The sequence below is a fragment of the Piliocolobus tephrosceles genome, chromosome 1 (genome assembly GCF_002776525.5).
Source record: "Piliocolobus tephrosceles isolate RC106 chromosome 1, ASM277652v3, whole genome shotgun sequence".
NCBI lineage: Eukaryota > Metazoa > Chordata > Mammalia > Primates > Cercopithecidae > Piliocolobus > Piliocolobus tephrosceles.
Genome location: NC_045434.1, coordinates 207,099,261 through 207,124,585, shown reverse-complemented (window position 1 = coordinate 207,124,585; position 25,325 = coordinate 207,099,261). Strand labels below are relative to the sequence as shown.

The 25,325-nt window shown below is 48.1% G+C and overlaps 3 protein-coding genes across 4 annotated transcripts in view; 1 reads left to right on the top strand and 2 right to left on the bottom strand.

The window, feature by feature from the left end:
* Window positions 1-3,080, bottom strand: part of LOC111529265 — a 19,691-nt gene extending 16,611 nt beyond the window's left edge. Inside the window, exon 1 of the mRNA XM_031934681.1 lies at window positions 2,932-3,080. Coding sequence (XP_031790541.1) covers window positions 2,932-3,063 — 132 coding nt within the window. The 5' untranslated portion in view covers window positions 3,064-3,080. The remainder of the gene's footprint in view (window positions 1-2,931) is intronic.
* A 362-nt stretch (window positions 3,081-3,442) lies between these two features.
* The window catches only part of TMEM51 (transmembrane protein 51), a 72,281-nt gene continuing 50,398 nt past the window's right edge, over window positions 3,443-25,325 (top strand). Inside the window, exon 1 of one of the 2 annotated variants that reach the window (XM_023194859.2) lies at window positions 3,443-3,878. The gene's annotated coding sequence lies outside the window, so the exon portion shown is untranslated. Of the gene's footprint in view, window positions 3,879-4,357; window positions 4,590-25,325 lie in introns of those variants that run through there. The other variant, XM_023194858.3, reaches the window with a different exon arrangement.
* C1H1orf195 (chromosome 1 C1orf195 homolog) lies at window positions 15,385-23,954 on the bottom strand. Its single transcript, XM_023194861.1, is given in 2 exon segments — window positions 15,385-15,502; window positions 23,857-23,954. Coding segments are annotated over 2 exon segments (216 nt in total).

Sequence of the window (25,325 nt, the reverse complement as noted above, 5' to 3'; positions counted from 1 at the left end):
CTCCCAAAGTGCTGGGATTACAGGCTTGAGCCACCGCGCCCGGCCAACTACATCTTTTTAAAAAGTCATTTGTGAGCCGGGCATGGTGGCTCATGCCTGTAATCCCAGCACTTTAGGAGGCTGAGGTAGGTGGATCACTTGAGGTCAGGAGTTCAAGACCAGCCTGGCCAACATGGTGAAACCCCCGTCTCTACTAAAAATACAAAAAATTAGCAGGGCATGGTGGCTTACGCCTGTAATCCCAGCTACTCGGGAGGCTGAGGCAGGAAAATCACTTGAACCCAGGAGTCGGGGGTTATAGTCAACTGAAATAGCCCCACTGCATTCCAGCCTAGGTGACAGAGTGAGACTCCATCTCAATAAATAAATAAATAAATAGTTGTTTGTGTAGTACCATCATATTTAGTGTCTTTCTCAGTGAATGATACATCTTGGACTTTCTTTCACATCAGATAGCTCTACCTCATTCTTTCTGGTGATTTCATAGTGTGCCAGCATGAGTCTATGCCACAATTTACTTAGCATAGCTCCTAGTGCTGGGCATTGAGGTTGGTGACCATTTTTCACCATTACAATTAATCAGCAATGAAAACCCTTGGACGTACATTCCTGAGCACATGTGTGAGTTGTTCTGCATGATGATCTATTTCTACAAACTGATTTTCCAGCCTCACTTTCATTGATGTGCCTGGAAAGTCAGTAGCATGACAGACTTGGGTCTTGGTCACTGACCAGGGACAGTCAAATATTTTTAAACACTGTCATTATTTACCCATTCAGCCAGAAAGAATAAAAATGTAATGCCACGGGAATTCTCAGAACAGCATCCTCTCCTCTTTGAATTCAGGCTTTCAGAACTAGATAGGCTAACACTCCCAACAACTCATGTTCAGGCCACACTGGGCACTTTGTCACATACTAGTTCACCTGATCCCCGAGTTAGCCCTGGAAAATAGGTATTATTAGCATAGAAATGCTAATAATTTTTTTTTGATACATGAGGAAACTGAGGTTCAGAGAGGACAAAACATCTGCCCAAGGTCACACAGCTCACAAATGGCAGAGGATTCAGAAACCAAAGACGAAGGTGATGGAATCCTGCCTTCTTTCTAAATCCATGACGTAGGCTATATCATGGTGCCTCTTCAGAGGTTTACCATGGACAGTTAGCTAAAAAAGCAGGTGAAGTGAACATCTGCCTAGGTGACTGAGTTTGCAGGATGTATTAGTTTCCTTCTGCTACTGTGACAAATTGTCCCAAACTTCATGGCTTAGAACAACACAATTAACTATCTTCTTACAGTTCTGGAGGTCAGATGTCCAAAACGGATCTGCAAATGCCTTCCCACCTCCAAATCATAAGGCAGACCCAAACTTGCCTTTTTTGTGGACACCAAGAGCTCCTTCTGGATGCTCTGGCTGAGACTACATTCTTTTCCTTTTCTAGCTCCTAGAGGCTGCCCACATTGGCTATTGACCCTTGTCCAGCAACTGTAGCATTCTGATCTCTACTTCCATCATCAGGTCTCCCTCTCTAACTGTGACCCTCCTGCCTCCCTCTTGTAGGAACCCTTGTGACAACATTGGACCCACCAGGAAGATAAAGGATAACCTCCCTGTCCCAACATCCTTAACGTGATCCCATCTGCAAAGTCCCTCTTGCCACATAACCAGTTCTGGGGATCAGGTTGTGAACATCTTTGGGAAGCTATTATTCTGCCTGTCACCCAAGGGGGTTCCTAGCAGAGTGATTTAGAGCGAGGACCCTGCAAAGACCCCAGATTCAAATACTTTATCACTTGCTAGCAGATCCAGTACCTAACTTCTCTGAGTCTTAACAGCCTCACCTGAAAAACTGGAATAATAGAATCTTCTAGGGCCGTTTTGAGTATCAAGTAACACAATGTATGAAGTGCATGTGAAACACGGTGTTCAATAAAAGGTAGAGAAGTTTCAGAGAAACTAACATGTAGAGGGAGAGGGCTCTGAAGGGGAGGAGGATAAGGAGAAACATGCTTTCTTTGGTAGCTTCTTCAGTTTTGCCTGGGCCTCAGCTTTGGCTGAGAATTTCGTCAGCCTCTCCCCAGATCAGCCAGGGTGAGCCTACTTAAATGGAACACTCTGAAGATGATATCCTGTGATACACAAGACCTGCCCAGTTGGGTCTGCAGCAGAGTGGGGCGGGTCTGGGATGATCCTGGCATGGAAAAGTACAGCAGCTCTTTGCCTTCAGATTAGGAGCTGGGACAGCTGTTCTGACATTATCACCCTCCTGCCCCCACCCCAGGCCTCTCCAAAGTCCGTCTTGCAGAGTCAAATGAAAACCAGATTCCTGGTCTTATCTGAGAGCTATGTGACTGTTTCCTGTCACTCCTTGCAGCCTGGGAAGGTCCCCACATGCATTGTCTAAACTTTGGGATGAATACACCAGGTCTTAAATGGGAGTGTATTATTATAAGTACCTGCCTACACAAAGGGTTCTCCCCATTCACTAAAATCATGGGTTATTATTTGGGGCTTCCATTCATCCAACTAATATTTATTCAGCATTTGCAGGTGGCCAGGCAAGGTGAAACTTCTCCTAGGGTGGAGAGTATGTGCAGACAGTAGGAATTATGCTATGGGAGGGAAAGCAGAAGCTCTGGAGTGGACCAACTTGGGTCTAGATCCTGACACTTCCCAGTCGTGTTTTCATTGGGCAAAATGACCTCACCTCCTTAAGCCTCAGCTTTCTCTTCCATAAAGTGGGCATGACCAATAATCGCCTCCCAGGTTGTGAGGATTGAATGAGATGGTACAGGGGATGTCGGTGGTAACCCTGTGCGTGGTTCATAGTAAGTAGGTGAGGAATAGCAGTTGCTGTTATAGACATGGAGACTGTTTCCCCAAATGTCTTCCCACCCCCAAATCATAAGGCAGACCCAAACTTGCCTTTTTGTGGACACCAAGGTTCTGTTGAGCTGTTAGGGTGCAAGTTAAGAAGCCAGAATAGCGGGGTAGGGGGAGAAATCCCACATGTTTCAACTCAGCATGTATACACACGTGGACACCATATGTACCCATGAATTCCGCCTTTGGAAGTGAACTTGATTGCAGCCTATTTTCGTCTGGAGGCAGTGGATTCCCGGTAGGAGGCGCCTTCAGTCCTCGGCTCGATCCTGTGACGCCCGCCAGCTGCTTATCTGCTTCTCAGTGTTTGAACTCCAAAGGGCTGGACGCTCACCCAAGAAGGGGACCCCGGCCTGACCTCTCTCGGAATTCAAAAAAATCTAAGGTTGAGCGAGGGAATGGGAGCTGGCTCTTCCCTCTGTGTTTAGAATCCACGTTTTTTGGCGGTCTGGCTGAAACCAGCCCACCCTAGTTCGGGCGCCAGTGCAACGCGGTTCAGAGGGCAAATCTCCAGGGGGCGGAGGCAGAACCGCGGGTAAGAGGCGTCCGCGCCGACTTCGGGTTTGCCCTCCCCAGAGCCAGGACTCGGCGGCAGCTCTGGGCCTCCATGGATCCGAACAGAGACTGGCTGCCCGTCTGCCACTCGCGGGCTGGGAGAACGCCAGCCGGTGCCTTGCCGGGAAAGTTCTCGGCAAAGCTGGGGATGAGCCCTCAGCAGGGGAAGCTCCCGGTGGAGCGCGCCCCCATCCAGTGCCCGCGCGCAAGAACCCGGAATGGGCCCCACCTGGACCGGAACTCAGGCGTGCGATCCCGAGAGCTCCCTGAGGACCAGGCATCGGGTGGGGACCCTGGACGAGGGGGTGAGCTGACTCGGTTTTTAAAAACTCGCCTCCTCCTTCCCTACTTCTGCCCGTCACTCACCTCGCTGGGCACCAGCCCAGGGCAGAAGTGGGAGAAGGAGGCGGTGGCCTCCCCAGGAGGGAGGAGAGGTGAGTGTCTCGCCAGGTAAAGGCTGGGCGGCCGGCGGAGCTGTGCCTCGGCGTCAGCGCCTGGTGTGGGAGAGAAGCGGGTCTCCCAGCTCTACTTAAACTCCTAAAACCTGGGACTTCTGGCTTGAGACATTCCCCGACCACCACCCGTCACACACGCGCGCGCACACACACGCATGCACACCGATTATCTGGGCCCTAGGGAGGAGGGGGAATCAGGGCTCTATTTTCTCCCGGCCCCATCTTATCCAATTCGGCTGGCAAGGGTGGGGAAGAACTTAGGCCCAGTCCCCGGCCCGCACTCAGCGTACTCCAGCGGCGGACGCTGGGGAGTGGATGCCCGCCCCCTCAGCTGCGATCCCTCGCCTCGGGCCCGGGTGTGGCGCTGAGGGCCAGGAGGGAGGGTCGGCCGGTGGGCGGTGCTTCTCGGGGCTGGAGGCTGCTCCCGGCCGGCGACGCCCTCCGCCTCCCGCGGTCCCTCCCTCCCTCACGCCGGCGCTCCCAGGCCGCGCTTCCTGCGTCCCCATCGCGGTCCCCGAGAGGGCAGTGCGCCCTCTCCGCCACCGCGTTCCCTCGGCTGAGAATCCCCCGAATCCCAGCCCCGCGATCGCAGCGCCCCCCGAGGAGGCTGCCCGGGTGGGGCGCGGGGGTCGCGAAGCCCCCAGCCCCGGGCCGCCCAGCGGAGACGGAGCCGGACCCGCCGCCTCCCGGGTGAGTCTGAGCCGCCGCGCCTTGCGCCCGCCGCTTCCCGCGGAGCGCTGTGGGTTCCCCTCAGGGCCGGGTAAGGGGGCCGAGGCCCGTCTGGGTCGCCTGTCTGTCCGTCCGTCCGTCCGCCGACTGCTTCCCGTCTGGGATTGACCACCTGGAGGACTCTGCACCCCGCACCCTCTGCGGCCGCGCCCCGCCGGTGCGGGACACTCCCGCCTCCCGGGCACCGCGCCCGGCCAGCTGGCCACGGCTGGGCAAGGCAGCTGGCCTTGGGGGCCCCCTGTTGGCAGGGACAGGTGCTCTCCGCCCGGCGGGTTTCGAACCCTTGGCCTCGTCAGAAGCGCTTTCAGCGCGTGGTTAGGAGCAGAACTTCCTAGTAGGTCCCAGGAAACCACTTTGGCGCTTTGCTCGCGCATCCCTTACTCTGGAAGTCGGGTCCTTTTAGGGATTTAGATTCGTATGTGTGTGCGTGTGTGTGTGTGTGTGTGTGTGTGTCGCTCTACAAGCAAACACGCGGGTAAAGAATCGGGCGTGAACAAAGTGGTTTGAAAATCCAACAAAGTGGATTTAAAGTCCTTCCCTGAGCGCATCGGTCGGTTTCTTCATCTGTGAAATGGACATGATAACGTCCCAGGGTGCGGCGGGGCATTCATGCCCAGCACCCAGCAAGCACTCCGAGGTAAGTTAGGTTACGCATAAATCAGATCTGAAATCAGCGCACAAAGGGGAGGCGCTTGGCCTGGCGCGCCAGGTCTGCATTACAGGATAATGGTCTCTTTCCCAACCAGGGGTGGGGGCGAGAGACCTGACCCCTCCCCCACGGTTTCCCCAGGGAGCAGCGGTGGGGTGCCCTGCGCAGCGTCCTGAGGTGCCTGTGACAGTGCGTGGTACTGCAGGTCCTTCCCAACAGAGCGGGAGGTCTGGCTGCTGGGAACCTGGGCGCTGCCGGAGTGGGCTGGGCGGGGATGAGGTGGGCGGGGCCGGGACCCGAACTGGTGGAGGTAGGTCAGCGGGTGGAAGGATTGCTCCTCTAGGGCCAGCCGGCTTCTGGCTTTCTTTTTGAGTGGGTTACCTGGAGAACAGCTTGTCTAGGGAACTGGTGGCCCTGGAACCGTGAACAGCTTTCACACCCCGGAAACCTGTCGCAAGAGGGTCCTGACCTATTGGGACAGAGCCCCTGTCCCTCCAAACATCTTACTCCACCAATTGAGAGGTACCCCCAGACGGGGAGAAAAGGCCAAAGAAAGAGAAAGAGAGGAGGCTGGTGGTGAATCTGCTCCTCATGGCTTCGGAGCTGACAGCTCCCTGTTCGGGTATCTGGGGTCTGCCCCACTGATCCAGAGCCCAGGAGCCTCAGGGAGCCCCTAGCCTAGGGAGGGAGTCAAGGATACTCATGACAAGTGTTGCAGAATTGGCGACACAGTCAGGCCACACCACTTGCTGGCTGTGTGACCTGATCTCTCTGAGCCTCAGTTTCTTCATCTGTAAAATGGGATGATGACCTCCAACGGCAAGGTGGGGTATTTGTGCCTAGCACATTTAGTACTCTATAGTAAGTTATGTCACAGGGCTTAGGCGAGAACAGAAGAAAGGAAATAACTCAGGAGGTCCTGCTAAGAAAAGAGTATTGGAGTATTCATCAGGGAACTGGAGTCCCCCTAGGGGACAGGGGAGGAAGGGTGTCTGGGCAGATGGAAAAGCACAGGCAAAGGCACAGAGACAGAAGAGTGCCTGGGGTGTGCTGGGCTGGGGAAGGTGCTCAGGCAGTGGAGGGTGCGGAAATGTAAAGGGAATGGAGGGTCTGGAGTGAGCTGGACTGGACAGGTAGGGCCTTTCTTGGAATCATTCAACGTATGTTGGCTGAGCACCTTCTGTGGGCCAGGCACTGTTTTAGGTGCTCAACAAAGATGAACGACATGGAGAAAGATGTCCCTTTCATTCAAGTTCTCTAAGCAGGGAAGTCATCTGATCCCATCCATACATTAAGAAGATAATCCTGGCTGCCTGGAAGTTGGTGAGGATCCTAGAGAAGACTCCTAGGAGAGAGAGGCTGGCCTGTGGGTTGGTGGGGTGGTGGGAATGAATGGGGGAGCTGGATGGGAGGCCAACACAGGAAGCAGAGAGTAATATGTGGCCTTCACTCATGACTGCTGGTCAAGGGTAAGATTCTGGGGTTCTACCTGAGGCCCAGACTGCCAGCCTGGTCTTCTGCCAGAGAGAAGTAGTGAGTGAGTGTCTGGGATATTGGCAGGATCCAAGCCCCTCCAGCTGCGACTTTCTGGTTCTGACTCCAGATGTCACAAGGCCTAGGAGTTTCTCTGTCTGCGTGAGGGATGGGAAAGCTGGAGGCAGAGGCCAGCTGGAGCTTCTGAGGCTCCGTTTTAATAGGATGTGTTTCTGGTCAGTATTCCTCCCTCCCTCTGCAGGGCTGGCTGTAAACCCCTCAGACCTCTTGGGCTGGAAGAGGCCAGAGTGTGAGGAGCTTTAGTATGGATTCTCTTCCCCCAGCCCCAAATTAAGGTGGGAATCATGGGAATGAGAAGCATTGTCTCCCTCGGTGCTGGGAAAGTTGCAGAAGTTTAGATGCCTTCTGACTTGGGATGTGGTATGGGGGCTGCTTCTGGCTGCTGACTTTTGCTTTCGCTTTTGTTTCTGCTCTAAAGCTTGGAGGAATCCTCCTTGCCGTGAAAGCTGTGAGAATATCCTCCTCCATGCTTTAAGTCTCCCTTTGCTTGGAGGGAAGAGGAAGATCCTAGAATGTCTCAGGTGCGGAGGACCTTCAGGTCATCAGAGACATCATTCTCATTTGACAAACAAAACTCAGAGAGGGGATGGAACTTACCCAAGGACACACAGCAGTTCAGCAGCAGAAGTGGGACTGGAACCCAGCCCTCCTGACTCCCTTCTAGGGTCCTTTGCGTTCACCCAGGAGGCCTGGCCACATTTAGGTTCAAGACTCTTTTGGGCCCCAGGTTTCTCAACCTCTCAGTCTTTCAAGTGGCTCTGTGGAGTTGAGCTCCTCCCCAGGCTGGACAGGTGGCCCAGCCTACCCTGCCAATGTTTTATTCTCCCTTCACCTGGATTGAGCCCTCGCTGCCATGGCCACCCCTCCTGGGAGCTCTTGCTCCTGAGAAAGAAACAGGCCATTTGTTTGGAGAAACAAGCCACCTGTTTGGTTTCCCAGTACCAGGCCACACAGCCCCGTCCCTCCCAGACGGCCCCAAGATACTGACCAGAGATAGCCCTCTGAGGGTCTCTCCTGAGCAGCCCTGACCCTTGACTCCTCCTCCCCTCAGCTCCCATCTCAAGACTGCTGGTTTGTCCTCACCTTCTATCTGTGGTGTTTACTTGGGCGGAGCAACCTAAAGTCTCCACATTCTCTCTTGCCCTGGATTTACCAGACTTAGCAGCCCTTAAACCTGAATGCTGGTAGCTTTAGATCTTAGAATATCAGGGCCAGAGGGATCTTAGTCATCAGAAAATCCACTCTGCTTATTTCACAACTGGGGAGACCAAGACCCAGGGAAGAGGAGACTCGCCCGAGATCACAGCTGGGACCAGAATCCCAGGTTCCGGAGTTTGTCTCGAGTGATTTTGAGGATGATTCTTGAAAAACAAAACAGAGCACCCTCCCCCTCCAAGATGCCCTTTCTCCCTGCACTCCACACTACCAGGTGTTTTTGTGGTGTCCGTGGCGACATGACCAGGAGTAAGGGCTGAGGGTCCTGAAAGATGAGGCGTGCACATTGAGGAGTGTATCTGCCCATTTCCAGGTCCTGTCTGTTCAAACTGGCATTAACACCATAGCAGGAGCTAGTGAGTGCATTTATCTGGCACTCCCTTAGCCAGACTTGATAAAGTGCCTTCGGATGGCAGGCTTTTAAAGTTGTTTTCGTCTTCAGATTACAAAAGAAGTACGTGTTCCTTGTAAAAACGAGCAGATGACATCGTGAAGGCTGGCGACCACCATTAATATTGTGGCGTTTTTTTCAGGTTTTTGTTTGCGGAGCTGTTTCATGTCCTGGTTTGTTGTTGTTTTGTTTTTGAAAAAATAGAGACAAGGTCTCTGTGTGTTGCCCAGGTTAGTCTCGAACTCCTGGGCTCAAGTGATCCTCCCACCTCAGCCTCCCAAAGTGCTGGGATTCCAGGCAAGAGCCACTATGCCCAGCCCGTATCCTGGTTTTTCAATTCGTCGTTACAGTGCCTGTTATCTTCATGTGATAATATGAGTGACTTGCTTCCACCCCTTGATGGCTAGCAGGTATTCCTGTGGCCTAAACCCTGTGGCGCTGTGCAAAGTGCAAAGACATTTCTGATTTGCCACTGTGGGAGTCCAGAGGGCCAGTTTTCTCCATCACTTTGGGGTTTGGGAAAGCAATTCTCTCTGAACTCTTAGAAATGGAAGCCATGGGCTATCTGGGCGTGATGGGTGTGACCCAAATTCACACAGAGGGAGGGAGAGAGCTTTGTTTCTTCTGACTTTTATGTATTTATTTATTTTTGCTGTGTTTGTTTTAACCCATCCAAGTGCTGCCACCCCACCATCACTGCCCCTTGCCCCAAATCTCCCTGGGATTAGGCATGGGGTTAGGCAAGTGCACATCTCTAGAAAAATCGGTATTTGGCATACTCATCTCCAAACCCTGGCTCTTGCAGAGTAGGTGTTTCAATGGCAAAGATGTGCAGAGAATTTGTTTCCTAGTCGGGTGATTCAGGTAGGACACCCCACCCTGGGGACAGGATGGGGTGCGGTCTCTGTCACCGTCTGCCAGGATCACAGCTTTTGTTAATGCCATAAATCGTCAGTACTGGAAGTACTAGTGTCTTGGAGATTTTCTAAGCTCATGTTTACAGACTGTGGACAGCCACTTATTAGTGGATTTTGGCATCGTTAAGTGGTTTTCCGCTGGCTTTTTAAAAGTGAAGTAGAAGACAGGGGACTAGAAAATAGAATGCATTTCCTGTGGCGAGAAATATTCACTAGTAAAACTTTCAGTTACCTGTTTGTGGATGTGCAGTGAGTCACTAGGTAAAAACGTCTCTCCCACTGCATGGTAAGAACCTTGGGCAATGTAGCTCTGGTTCACTGGTTTTTATACTGTGATCCTGGGAAACCTTGGATGGGTCCTAGAAGCAACTCAGGGGTTTGCAGGGACAGAGCTGAGTAGTGGAGGTGGGGCCAACAGGAAGGAAGCTCGGCTTATGCTAAGGATACAAAACATCCACTTTTAAAACTCTGTGACTTTAAAAATAAAACAGAAAGTTGGAAGCCATTGTTCATCTAGCCTCCTCAATTCTTAGAAGAAGAAACTGAGGCCACAAAACAGAGAGGCTGGGGCCTTTGCTGCGGGAGGAGGTGGCACTCAGGCCTCACATTGAGGAGAATCTGCAAATGTGGACCCTTGACCCCTCCACAAATGAGCGACTCAAAACACACGTTCGCGATGCAGGCTGTGACCCCTATAGGCCCCACTGTTGTGTGCACCAGGAATTGACGTTTATCCCAAAGCCTGTCACTCTCGTGCCAACGGCCCAGTTTATATTGCTGAGATGCACAAAGCATTAATTTTTTCAATGCCACATTTCAAACAAAGAAGTGTTAATAACCCTGTTCTGGCATTTCTTTTTTTGTTTTGTTTTTTGAGACAGAGTCTTGCCCTGTCGCCAGGCTGAAATGCAGTGGTACAATCTTGGCTCACAGCAACCTCCACCTCCCGGGTTTAAGCGATTCTCCTACCTCAGCCTCCCGAGTAGCTGGGATTACAGACAGGCACGTGCCACCACACCCAACAATTTTTTTTTTTTTTTTTTTTTTTTTTGAGACGGAGTCTCGCTAGGTCGCCCAGGCTGGAGTGCAGTGGCGCGGTCTTGGTTCACCGCAAGCTCCACCTCCCGGGTTCATGCCATTCTCTTGCCTCAGCCTCCTGAGTAGCTGGGACTACAGGCAACGGCTATCACGCCCAGCTAATTTTTTGTATTTTTAGTAGAGACTGCGTTTCACTGTGTTAGCCAGGATGGTCTCGATCTCCTGACCTCGTGATCCACCCGCCTCGGCCTCCCAAAGTGCTGGGATTACAAGCGTGAGCCACCATGCCCGGCCTAATTTTTGTATTTTTAGTAGAGACAGGATTTCACCATCTTGGCCAGGATGGTCTCGATCTCTTGACCTCGTGATCTGCCCGCCTCAGCCTCCCAAAGTGCTGGGATTACAGGCATGAACCACCACACCTAGCTTTCTTCTTTTCTTAATGTCCCTAGAGCTTTACCAATGGAGGCTTCCCAGGCCCATCCCCTGACCTGAGAGGCCTTTGAGGTGATAAACCCAGGATCACCAAATCCTGGCAGAACCTGGCAGAATGAGAACTCACCACATGGGGCAAGTTCTTTTTTTTAAGATCGTGGACTCACATGATGTGCAGTTTTAGATGTTTCCAGGAGGTTTTGCTATTTCCTCTACTCAACAGGTAAAATTAGGTGGCTCTAAATCTTGGGGAATTTTATGTCTTTTCCGTGTTTTTCTCCTCACATCTGGTCTAGGGAGGAGTGCAGAGAAGGGGGTGGGATTTACTTGCCTTACCTTATCCTACATTTTCCTCGTTAGACCTGTGCTGGTTAGGGTGTGGGGCATGGTTTGTTGATATTTGGTGCAGGAAAATGACTTTGTTTTGTTTTATTTTATTTATTTATCTATCTATTTATTTATTTTGAGACAGAGTCTCCCTCTGTTGCCCAGGCTGGAGTGCAGTAGTGCAATCTTGGCTCATTGCAACCGCTGCCTCCTGGATTCAAGCTATTCTCCTGCCTCAGCCTCCAGAGTAGCTGGGATTACAGGCATATGCCACCATGCCTGGCCAGTTTTTGTATTTTTAGTCCAGGTAGGGTTTCACCATGTTGGCCAAGCTGGTCTTGAACTCCTGACCTCAAGTGATCCCCCTGCCTTGGCTTCTCAAAGTGCTAGGATTACAGGCGTGAGCCGCCACACCCAGCCAGAACATGATTTTAAAAAACAAAATGAACATGCAAACTTTCTTAAGTTACCATAAGATACCTCACCTACAGCTTCATTAAAACCGCCTGCAATTTGGAGAGAAGCTGTTAGGTACTGGAACTGCCTGTGGGTAATTATCGTTTTCAAACAGTAATTCTCTTCTTTTGGGGAAAATTGCCTGTAGCTAAACACAGACGCCATCACTTTAAACAAATCTTCTGATACATATGGTGTGCCAGGCACTGAGCCCAGGAACAAGGGAGAGTCAGGCCCTTTCCCCCGCCCCGATGGAGCTGATCCCCCGCGGGGGACGGCAGGGATTGTACCTTAACAACATGTGAATAAAGATGATGAAGCACAGCCCACGAAGGAGGAGGCTTAACCCAAACTTGGAGAGTCAGGAAGGATTTTCAGAAAGAGTGCAGTCTGAGCTGAAATGGGGAGCGGGGAGGGGAGGTACAGCCCCCGCCGAAGGTCTACCTGGGAAGGCAACTGCGTGTGCAAAGGCCCCACCGTGTAACCCAGCTTCATTCACACAGGCCAATACTGAGTGTAGAAACGCTACCCTCAGGGCAGATGCTGATGGCACAGGTGGAAAAAGTATTTTATATAGTTTCTTCCTGAAAGTCATTTTGGGGGCTGGGCATGGTGGCTCACGCCTGTAATCCCAGCACTTTGGGAGGCCGAGGAGGGCGTATCACTTGAGGTTAGGAGTTCATTACTAGCCTGGCCAACACGGTGAAACCCCATCTCTACTACAAATACAAAAATTAGCCGGGTGTGGTGGCACGCGCCTGTAGTCCCAGCTACTCGGGAGGCTGAGGCACAAAAATTGCTTGAACCTGGGAGGCAGAGGTTGCAGTGAGCCGAGATGGCACCACTGCACTTCAGCCTGGGCAACAGAGTGAGTCTTCCTCTCAAAAAAAAATAAATAAATAAAATAAAAGAGGTCATTTTGGCTCTGGCAGTTTCTCAAAATATTAAAATCAAATCACTGTGGGATCCAGCAGTTTCACTTCTGGGTGCATACTTGTCTTAGTCCGTTTGTGTTGCTATAAAGAAATACCTGAGATTGGGTAATTTATAAAGAAAAGAGGTTTATTGGCTGGGCGCGGTGGCTCACGCCTGTAATCCCAGCACTTTGGGAAACTGAGGTGGGCAAATCACGAGGTCAAGAAATTGAGACCATCCTGGACAACGTGGTGAAACCCAGTCTTTACTAAAAATACAAAAATTAGCTGGGCGTGGTGGTGGGCACCTGTAGTCACAGCTACTCAGGAGGCTGGGGCAGGAGAATCACTTGAACCCTGGAGGCTGAGGTTGCAGTGAGCTGAGATGGAGCCACTGCACTCTAGCCTGGCGACAGCAAGACTCCATCTCAAGAAAAGAGAGAAAGAGGTTTATCTAGCCCACGGATATACAAGGCTATACAAGAAGCATGACATCAGCATCTGCTTCTAGCGAGGGCCTCAGGAAGCTTCCGCCTCAGGCGGAAGGAGAGCAGGCGTCATGTGGTGAGAGAGAAGAGGAGAGAGGGAGTGGGGAGCAGACTCTTTAACAAACAGATCTTTGGGTACCAAGCCATTCAACAGGGATCCACCCCATCAACCAAACATCCACTAGGCCCCACCTCCAACATTGGGGATCAAATTTCTCTTCTTTTTTTGAGACAGAGTCTTACTCTGTCAACCAGGCTGGAGTGCAGTGGCACAATCTTGGCTCATTGCAACCTCTGCCTCCTGGGTTCAGGCGATTCTCATGCCTCAGCCTCCTGAGTAGCTGGGATTACAGACATGTGCTACCATGTCCAGCTAATTTTTACATTTTTAGTAGAGATAGGGTTTCACCATGTTGACCAGGCTGGTCTTGAACTCCTGGCCTTGAGTGATCCACCAGCCTTGGCCTCCCAAAGTACTGGGATTACAGGCGTGGCCACTGTATCCAGCTTGGGGATCAAATTTCAACATGAGATTTGGAGAGGACCAATGTCCAAACTATATCAATAATCAAAAGAATTGAAAACAGGTTTTTGAAGAGATATTTGTACACCCATGTTTATATGAGCATTACTCATAGTAGCTAAACTATGAAAACAACCGAAGTATCCATCAAAGGATGAATAAACAAAATGTGGTCTATCCATACAATGGAATATGATTCAGCCTCCATGTGGAAGGAAATTCTGACACCATGCTGTAACATGGACGAACCTTGAGGACATCATGCAAAGTGAAATAAGCCAGTCACAAAAAGGCAGATACTATATGATTCTACTGGTATGAGGAACCTAGAGCAGTCGACATCATAGAGATGGAAAGTAGAATGTCAGTTGCCAGGGGCTGGGGGAAGGGCAATGGGGAGTTAGGGTTTAATGGGTAACGAGTTTCAGTTTTGTAAAATGAAAGCGTTCTGTGAATGCATGATGGTGATGGTTACACAGCAGTATAAATGTACTTAATGCCACTGAACTGTTCATGGAAAAATGGTTAAGATAGTCAACTTTGTGTTATGTGCATTTTATCACAATAAAAAGTTGGTGGCGGGGAGTCATCTTGGAAACAAGACTCAGATAGTCATTCGGCCATGTCATTCATTGTGTTCTCTCTACAGACCAGGTGTTCTTCCAGGCTTTGGGGGAAAACGGTGCTAAGACAGGCTCAGTTCCTGACTTCTTGGAGCTTACACCTGATTGGGCTGCAGGGAAGAGTCAGTCAAGTAGGAAACCAACAAGTAAAATAATAAATCAATAACATGTCAAATGCACTGATCTGAAATCTTTGCCACTTCCCTACTGCTGGCAGGATCAAGCCGAGGCTAAGCTCTTTAACTTTCAATAAAGCCCGGACTTCTTAGAGTCGGCCTCGGTTAATCTTTCCAGACCTATTACAGCTGCCTTACCCCCACTTCAACTGCATCAGTCACAAGGAACTACTTTCCACCCCCACCTACCTCGTACTCCTGCTCAAATCCAGCAACTTTGGTGGCTTTTTTCCTTTCTGTTCTTTCTGTTTTTCTTTCTAGACTGCCCAAAAGTTTCAATTCCAGACGTTTATCCTGAGAAAATAATTAATGAGTATAAGGAGTTAGTTTCAACACTGTTATTTTTTGTAATAATAGCAACCAAATTAGAAACCCATTTTGTTTGTTTTTAATCTGTCCAGTGACAGTCCTAGCCAAGACTCTTTAAATATATTTTTGTTTAATTTTGGAATAATTTTAGATTTATAGAAAAGTTGCAAAGGTAATATGGGGCATTTTTGTCTACCCTTCACACCCAACTTCCCCTAATGTTGGCCTTTTTTTTTTTTTTTTTTGTGAGAGAGACTCTCACTCTGTCACCCAGGCTGGAGTATAGTGGCATGATCTCAGCTCACTGCAACCTCCACCTCCCGGATTCAAGGGATTCTCCTGCCTCAGCCTCCCGAGTAGCTGGGATTACAGGGATGCGCCACCGTGCCTGGCTAATTGTTGTATTTTTAGTGAAGATGGGGGGTTTCACCATGTTGGCCAGGCTGGTCTCGAACTCCTGACTTCAGGTGATCCACCCACCTTGGCCTCCCAGAGAGCTGGGATTACAGGTGTGAGCCACCACGCCCAGCCTAATGTTGACATCTTATATAATCGTCTTATGCTTATCAAAGCTAAGAAATTGACATCACAACTAAACTACAGACTTTATTTAGATTTCACCAATTTTCCCACTGCATTTTTATTCTCCAGGATCCAATTCAAGATGTCACATTGCATTTGGTCATCTTGTCTCCTTCGTAACTTCCGAACTGTGACACTTTCTCAGTCTTTTCTTAAATTTCATGACCTTGAGAACTTTGAAGAGTACTGGTTAGTGTTTTGTAGAACTTCCCTGAATTTGGGTTTGCCTGATGTCTTCTCGTGACTGTACTAGGCCTTTGGGTTTTGGGAAAGAATCCTACAAAGGTGAAGTGTGCTTCTCATTGAATCATGTTAGAATGGAAATAATATCAGTGTAACTTCTTATTGATGACATCAGCCTTGGTCTCTTGGTTAAGGTGGTGTCTGCCATGTTTCTCCACTGTAAGCTTACTACAGCCCCTTTTTGGAAGGGTATTCTTTAACATGAGAGTGAAAGGCAACATTATAACAGAGATTATTGAAAATGATTTTTAGATTAGGCTCCTAAAATTTAAAAACTTTGATATATCAAATGATAAACTGGGGACAATATTTGCAACACAGAATAGACAAGGAAGGGATTGTGTTCTGAATACATGCAGGAGCTTTGCTTTTTTTGCTTTTTTTTTTTTTTTTGAGACAGAGTCTCGCTCTGTCGCCAGGCCGAAGTGCAGTGGCACGATCTCAGCTCACTGCAACCTCCACCTCCCGGGTTCAAGTGATTCTCCTGCCTCAGCCTCCCAAGTAGCTGGAACTACAGGCGTGAGCCACCACACCCAGCTTGCTTTTCTAGTTAGTAAGGAAAAGCTGAATGCCCTAGTTGAGAAATGGGCTAAAGAAGAAATGCTGAGGTTGGGCACAGTGGCTGACACCTGCAATCCCAACGTTTTGGGAGGCTGAGGCAAGAAGATCGCTTGAGCCCAGGAGTTTGAGATCAGCCTGGGCAACGTGGCGAGACCACGTCTCTATAAAAAATGAACAAAATTGGCCAGGTGCGGTGGCTCACACCTGTAATCCAAGCACTTTGGGAGGCCGAGGTGGGCGGATCACAAGGTCAAGAGGTGGAGACCATCCTGGCTAATACGGTGAAACCCCGTCTATACTGAAAATACACAAAAATTAGCCGGGCGTGGTGGTGGGCACCTGTAGTCCCAGCTACTCGGGAGGCTGAGGCAGGAGAATGGTGTGAACCTAGGAGGCGGAGCTTGCAGTGAGCCAAGACCGCGCCACTACACTCCAGTCTGCGCGACAGAGTGAGACTCTGCCTCAAAAAAAAAAAAGAACAAAATTAGTTGGGCATGGTGGCATGCACCTGTAGTCTCAGCTGCTTGGGAGGCTGAGGTGGGAGGATTACATGAGCCCAGGAGGTAGAGGCTACAGTGAGCCGTGACTATGCCACTGCACTCCAGCCTGGGTGACCCTGTCTCAAAAAAAGAAGAAGGAATGCTGGTGGCCAATTAGAACATGGGAAAAAAAAAAGAATCAGTGTTTAACCTCATTGTATTAAAGGAAATGCCGATTAAAATAATGCCGTCTGTCACATAGGAAATCTAGAATGTTTTAAAAGTTTTAAAATTTTAATTTAAATAATGCTAACTGGGAGGTAGTGCTTTCAGGAGCTCAGTGTAGAAGTATAAACTGGAGAACAGTCTGAAAATTCAGGTCCAAACCTTTAAAACACTTAGCTTTAAAACACTTTCAATTCCAAGATTTTAACCTTGTTATTAAAATCTTCGATACCAAGATTTTATCCCAAGGTAACAATTTATGGTTGGATAAGGAGTTAATTTCAACACTATTTTTTATAATAGCAATAAAACTAGAAATCAAATATATTTGCAGCAACAGGGTATTGGTGACATAAATTGCAGCTCTTTCATATACTGAAGTGGTCCTCAATCGCTACAAATTCCAGTGTTGATGAATACTGGTGATATGAAAGATTGTTCATTATATATCCAATTTTTAAAAATTAAGGTTATACTGGGAGGCAGAGGTTGCGACGAGCCGAGATTGCACCACTGCACTCCAGCTTGAGTGACAGAGTGAGATTTTGTCTCAAAAAAACGTTAGGGTTATAAAACTATTGCAACAATATCCCATTTTTGTAAAAAAACAAAAAAGTATTTTGTTTACGTAGCACACAAGAAAGCATGGAGACCATCATAGATATTTATCAGCAGTTATGGATGGGGGTGGCCATGGGGGGGTTTCGATATTCTTTCTGCTGGTCTATATTTAACTAATTTTTATTTCATAAACAAGCACTGTTTTCATAACAAGAGAAAACTGTTGTTGATAACACCCTCTCCTCCCATTTGGAACTTTAGTGACCTGTGCTGAAGACCCATAGGCTTGTTATGCATCCCACAGGGATTACTGCCAGGCAAGGTGCTTTGGGAACTGTAGAGAGCTTTGAAGACATCAGCTGCCACTCCTGGTGGCTGGTTTACCCTTCAGACTTGGAGTATCTGGGCCTCCCTTCTTAGACTTAGGAAGCTGAGATAGGAGCATGGTGGAAGCCACAGCAGCCATAGGCAACTGTGAGAAAATACTCACTCCAAGGCTGGGCACGGTGGCTCATGCTGTAATCCTAGCACTTTGGGAGGCCGTGGCGAGTGGATCACTTGAGGTCAGGAGTTTGAGACCAGCCTGGCCAACATGGTGAAACCCCATCTCTACTAAAAATACAAAATTAGCTGGGTGTGGTGGCAGGTGCCTGTAATCCCAGATACTTGGGAGGCTGAGGCAGGAGAACCCCCTTGAACCCAGGAGGCAGAGGTTGCAGTAAGCCAAGATCACAGCACTACACTCTAGTCTGGATGACAGAGTGAGACTCTATCTCAAAAAAGAAAGAAAGGAAAGAAAATACTCGCCCAGCATTGTATTTTATATACATGTATGTAATTTTCACTTTGAACATAGTTCGATGAGTTTTGACAAACACAGGCAGTCATGTAACCATCACCACAATCAAGATGTAGAAAAGTTCCATCACCCCCCAAAATTCTCTCCTGCTGCTTCTTTGTAGTCTCCTATCTCCACCCCCCAGCAGCCACTGATCTGTTTTCTGTCCTTATAGTTTTGCCGTTTCTAGGATATCACGTAAATAGAATCATACAGTATGGTGCCTTTAGAGTCTGGCTGCTTCTACTCAGTAGAATACATTTGAGATTTCCCCACACTGCATTTATTCCATGGTATAAATGTGCAGGACCACAGTTTACTTATCCCTTCACCTGTTAAAAGTATATTTGGATTGTGTCTACTTTTTGGTGATTATGATTAAAAATTCAGAGGTTTTTTTTTTTTTTTTTGAGACGGAGTCTCGCTCTGTCACCCAGGCTGGAGTGCAGTGGCGTGATCTCAGCTCACTGCAAGCTCCCCTTCTTGGGTTCACGCCATTCTCCTGCCTCAGCCTCCTGAGCAGCTGGGACTACAGGCGCCCACCACCGCGCCCGGCTAATTTTTTTGTATTTTTAGTAGACACGGGGTTTCACCGTGGTCTCGATCTCCTGACCTTGTGATCCGCCCTCCTCGGCCTCCCAAAGTGCTGGGATTACAGGCGTGAGCCACCGCGCCCGGCCTAAACATTCAGAGGTTTTTAGTATCAGTATATGTTTTCATTTCTCTTGGGCAAATACCTAGGAGTGGAATTGTTGGGTTTGTATGTGAGTGTATGTTTATCTTTATATGAAATGACCAAACTTAGGAGGTTTGGGCCAGTTCCTCTGGCCAGCACCAGGGCTATGCAGGGACCTGATGAAACATTGATAATATCCTCCCCTCCCATTTGGAATTTCAGTGACCTATGTCGAAGACCCGGTAGAAATCATCTGTCTTTTCTGGAGTGACGCTTTCACCTTGCCAGCTGATGTGGGTTTCACCCTGCTAGGGAGGAGGTTGCCTCCCCGTTGATGACTCTCCCTTTCCCATATCACAGGCATGGAAATGACCATGAGTAGTGAGAGTTCTTAACTTAAATAACTTTTTCATTAACTCTTTTTCTTTAATTAGGAAACTAATATATGCACATGATATAAAAAAATCAAACGGTGTAAAAACATGTCCAAAGAAAAAATATCCATCTCCCTCTCATTCCAGGCTCCCAGTCCCTTATACAAGAGGTAGCCACCATCTGCGATTTCTTGTATATACTTCTAGAAATTGTCTCTGCATATAATGATGCTTTTATATGCTGCTTTTAGATGTTTGCCTGGTCATGAAAGCAATAAAGTATTATAGTGGCCAGGATCATTATGAAATTGTTGGGTAATTTCAAACTTGTAATAACTTCTATGAGGGTCCTCAATCACCTTTAAGGACTCGCTCACCACCTGAAATTGTCTGTCAAGCACTCTCTGTCAAGTATTCTATCTCTGCATTTATCTGTGGCAGGTCAGTAGCTTTCATCAGATTCTCAAGGGGGTCTGTACACCAAAAGAAAGAAGAGGGGTAGGGAAAAAAAGAAGGAAGGAAGGACCATAGAGGCAATCGTTTACAGACAAATGGTAGATAAATGTAGAATGAGCTTGGATACATCTGCAATTAGCTGTAACTCAGAATGTATAAGTTCCCATTTTATGTATTATTGCCCTTTGGTTTTATGATTGGAAGCCGGTAGAACCATTGATTTAACAGCATAGGCTAAGTTTTGTCTTGGGCTAACAGGAATTGTGCCTGGCTGAGCCAAGAGAGACGAAGGCCACGGAGTTCTGCAACCTTGCCTGTGTGTTCAGACTGACTCACTGTGTCTGAGGAAGTCTGTTGGTAGCTTTACAACACATGCACTCTCTCTCCCAGGGCGAGCCAGTGACTGGGAACTTCTCACAGAAAGGAGTAGACAAAATTGCTTCCCACAAGAGGGCTTCAGGCTGAAAAATATTCAAGAGGAGTTTAGGGAAATTCCTGGGAGGCAGAGCCATATCTGGCTCATGATAAAAGTTACAGATGTTTGGGGATTATACTTGTTAGAGTCAATATCTGGAGTTGAAGTGGGGAGCAACCAAGCTTTAAGTCATTTCATGCTCAAAACAGTTCTATGTTGGGGAAACCGAGGCAGGAGTATGCTAGCTATGGTGCACACTACCCCACATCTCAAGGACTTAAGGCACTCCAGTTACATTTTCATGTGTTGGGTGGGAAGGTGGGGTCTTGGCTCCACACAGTCATTCAGAGACCCAGGCTTCTATCTTCAGCACTTCCTCTCCAAGGGTTTAGTGAGCTAATAACAGGGCCCACAGCTAGAAAGTGATGGAATCGGGATTTGAACCCAGCCAGTCTCATTCCAGAGTCTGTATTCTGAACTACTATGCTATGGTGAGAAACAAAAGTACTGGCATCTAACTAGATCTACCTGGCATGTAACTTCAGAACTGGGAAGTGGGAGATAACTTGGGATCCTCAGGAACATTTGTTCCTTGTTGAGAAGGAATCAAGCTCTTCTTTTTAAGGAGTGAGATGGGTAAATCTGAGAGACTTTTTTTTTACTTTGTGTTCAGGTTAGAATTTTCAGGTTCCACACATAAAAATGAGAGCCTTTTCCCCCAAAAAGTTTGCCCCTGAAATAAATGTGCATGAGACTATGTTGCCTGGTGCTTGAGTCTTTCCATTAGCAAATATCAACCCCCAAATCGCCCTTCCACCATGACACTGCTCATTGCAGGGGAGGAAGTTTGAGACATCTCAGCAACCTGATTAAAACATTTTTTCCCAGTTGAAATGTCTTCTTGTAGAAACAACCCAAATGTCCCATATAAAAGCCTGGAAAATCTGCTATGGTTTCTACAAGGTTACACAAGGGGAACACCACATGGCCATTCAAAATGGCAATGATGCAGAAGGCTCTGAAAGATGTAGAAAGATGGGTCTAATTTGCTAATGTAAAAAGGCAGATTATGAAGCTGTCCATTTTTTGTTTCAAAAAAATACACAAAGAATACAAATTTAACTATTTAATAGAATGTTTCCAATGATTATTCCTAGTGGATTACAAGTAATTTTTATTTCCTCTCTTCCTATTTTCTCTTTTCTAACCTGTACTTTCTGAGTTTCCCACAGAGAAACATGTATGACTTTGTATTAAAGTAACAGCTTTAAGCAAATGGTTCTAATGATCTGGGTGACCTTGAGCCACAGCTCACTTTCTCGAAATGGGGAGAATAGTTGTAGGATTTTGTGAAGATTAAACTATAAAAGTACTTAAAACAGTACATGTTCAATACGTTTTTAGGTGTTACTGTCATAATTATTTTTGAAAATCTTTCCATTCTAATAAGTTCATTCCAAATCCAAGCCAAGCACACCTGACAGTCGTGAGGCTTTATCTCAGTGCCTGGGAGTATGGACCCGTGAGCAAGCCAGCTTCCTCCTTTCCCTCCTCTCCCCTGGCCCTCTGCTGCAGGGCAAGGTAAAGCTAGGTGACTGGGATACTGCTCTTTTTTTTTTTAATCTTTCTTTTTTTTTTTTGTTTTGTTTTGTTTTGAGACGGAGTCTCGCTCTGTCGCCCAGGCTGGAGTAAAGTGGCCGGTTCTCGGCTCACTGCAAGCTCCGCCTCCCTGGTTTATGCCATTCTCCTGCCTCAGCCTCCGAGTAGCTGGGACTACAGGCGCCCGCCACCTCGCCCGGCTAGTTTTTTGTATTTTTTAGTAGAGACGGGGTTTCACCGTGTTAGCCAGGATGGTCTCGATCTCCTGACCTCGTGATCCGCCTGTCTCGGCCTCCCAAAGTGCTGGCATTACAGGCTTGAGCCACCGCGCCCGGCCATAATCTTTCTTTTTTTTTTTTTTTTGCAATGGAGTCTCAGCTCACTGCAACCTCCGCCTTCCAGTTTCAAGCGATTCTCCTGCCTCAGCCTCCTAAGTAGCTGGGATTACAGATGCGTGCCACCACGCCCGGCTAATTTTTGTATTTTGGCCTCCCAAAGTGCTGGGATTACAGGCATGAGCCACCAGGCCCGGCCCAGGATACTGCTTTTAAGTGTGATTAGGACAGCTTTGGCTGATGTCTCATTTCTGTCTTCTGCACAAAGAAATAACTCATGGTTCTGGGCATAATGGCATTTTTGTTCAAAGCATGGATTCTGAAGTTAGACTGCCTGGGTTCCACATCCATTAAATGGGGAGAATAATAATGCCACCCTCCCAGGATTGGGGTGAGGATGAAATGACACTGCACGTGAAGCCTTAGCACAGCATCTCAATAAATGCTAACTCTCAGAGATAACAATGGCAAGCCCCAGAAATTCACAAAACATAACATCAACCATGTTAAAATGACCAATTTAGTGGTATCTTGTACACTCACAGAGTTGTGCAACTGCCACCTCTGTCTAGTTCCAAAACATTGTCATCGCCCCAAAAAGCATCGTACCCATTAAGCATTCCCTCCCCATCTCCACCCTCCCCCGCCAACCCCTGCTGCTGGCAATCACCTATCTCCTTTCTCTCTTTCTGGACATTGCATGTAAATGGAATCACATAATATGTGACCTTTTGTGTATGGCTTCTAAGCTTTTTTGTTTGTAAATTATTTTAACCTTTTTAAAATTTGAGACAAGTTCTTGCTCTGTCACCTGGGCTGGAGGATAGATCTCAGCTCACTACAACGTCTGCCTCCTGGGCTCAAGTGATCCTCCCACCTCGGCCTCTCAAGTAGCTGGGACCACAGGTGTATGTCACCACGTCGGCTAATTTTTGTATTTTTTGGTAGAGACAGGGTTTTGCCATGTTGCCCAGACTGGTATCAAACTCTCAGGCTCAAGTAATCTTTAACAGCTCTTAATTTAAAAATTCTTAATTCTTAATTTAAAAATTAAGAATCAGATTTTTAAACAAGCTCTCTAGCTGATTAAGATATCTAGTGAGGTTTGGAACTTACGATGTATGGAAAAGAAAGTGGACTCTAGCCAGGCACAGTGGCTCACACCTGTAATCCCAGCACTTTGAGAGGCTGAGGCAGGTGGATTCCTTGAGCCTTCGGGCTCCCAAAGTGCTAGGATTATAGGCGTGAGTCACCACCATACCTGGCCTATTTTAACCATTTTTAAGTGTACAATTCAGGGATATTAAGCACATTTACAGTGCTGTGTGACCATCGCCACTGTCTTTTTCCAGAACTACTGCATCATCCCAAACAGAAATGGAGGCAGGTTTTTTTTTTTTTTTTTTTTTTTTTTTTTTTTTTTTTTTTTTTTTTTTTGAGATGGAGTCTTGCTCTGTCGCTCAGGCTAGAGTGCAGTGGCCGATCTTGGCTCACTGCAAGCTCCGCCTCCCGGGTTCACGCCATTCTCCTGCCACAGCCTCCTGAGTAGCTGGGATTACAGGCGCCCGCCACCACACCTGGTTAATTTTTTGTATTTTTAGTAGAGACGGGGTTTCACCATGTTAGCCAGGATGGTCTGGATCTCCTGACCTTGTGATCCGCCCGCCTCGGCCTCCCTAGAGGCAGGTTTTCTAAATGCCTGCATGAGTGGTGCTGCATCTTCAGCTTGTGTTAGAATCCTCTGGGGTGGAGGGCTTATTAAAACACAGATTGCTGGGCCCTCCCTTCCCCCCATCCCCCGCCACATCCCCCACCCCCAGTTGCTGATTGAGTAGGTCTGAGTGAGGCCCCAGGATTTGCATTTCTAACCAGCTCCTGGGTGACGCTGATGCTGTTGATTTGGGGCCACACCTGGAAGACCGCTGTTTTAGATCAAAAGGTTTGCAGGACAGAGTGGATGATGGCATCCTTCGGGGTCAATGAGAGAAGCCAAACTTCTACGACCTATGGGATAAGGGGTTTATTATAGGAATTAGATCTTATCGGGGCATCACCACCTGGATCTTAGGTCAGGGGCATTACCACCTGGCCCTGGGTATACAGGCAAGCTGGTGGAGAAGTCTACAGCCAGCCCGTTGTCTGGTTCATCCCCAGCCAAGTGTCCAGGGGTGGGCCTGGGCTGCTTTTGGTTAACAGGACCAGCAGTCAGGAGAAAGAGCTAGATGCAGAATGGAGGACAGGCTCAAATGTGCTGGCACCTGCTGTGCTGTCTCTTACCGCATCCAATCATGATGACCTCTAAAGTGTAATGGCCACTGCTTCACTTCCATCTCCCAGCTTTCCACAGATTCCTCTTTTGACCAATTAAAACCTAGAACCAGTCAGAGAAGGGGATTCTGGGAAAAGTAGTTCCAGCCTAACCAAGCCGGCACAACAGGAACTACCACAGCTGATGAATCAGTCTTTGCCATGGAACCTCCTCCTTGAGCCCACAGTTGGTTTCTGGGGCTTTGCTGGGGGTTCCCTGACTCTCTTGACAGGACCTTCTAGCAGACACAGATGTGGTCCATCCCAGCAACGCCTTGCTCAGATCATCAGCTGAGAACTTAATAAGAACAGATTCCCAGGGCCCAGCCCAGGCCTGCCAAGTCAGACTTCAGCAGTGGCACACAGGAATCAGATTTTTAAACAAGCTCTCTAGCTGATTAAGATATTTAGCCAGGTTTGGAACTTATGATGTATGGAAAAGAAAGTGGACTCTAGCCAGGCACAGTGGCTCACACCTGTAATCCCAGCACTTTGAGAGGCTGAGGCAGGTGGATTCCTTGAGCCCAGGAGTGCAAGACCAGCCTGGGCAACATGGCAAAACTCCATTTCTGCAAAAAAAAAAAAACAAATACCAAAATTAGTGGAGCGTGGTGACACGTGCCTGTAGTCCCAGCTACTTGGAAGGCTGAGGTGGTAGGGTCACTTGACCTTGGGAGGTCAAGGTTACAGTGAGTCAAGATTGTGCCACTGCATTCCAGTGTGGGCAACAGAGTGAGCGAAGCCCTGTCTCAAAAAAAAAGGAAGGAGGAGGGAGGGAGGAAAGAAAAAAGAAAGGAAAGGAAGGAAGGAAGGAAAGAGAGAGAGAGAGAAAGAAAGAAGAAAGAAAAAAAGAGAAGAAGGAGAGAGAGAGACAGAGATAGAAGAAGGGAAAGAAAAAGAGAAAGTAAGTGAACTCTGGGGCTTGACAGCCATGGGTTAGAATTCTGGTTCCACCACTTGCCAGCTTTGTTATCTTGAGCAAGTGACTTAACCCTTTATGATCCTATATTGTCTACAAGAGTGGTTCCTTT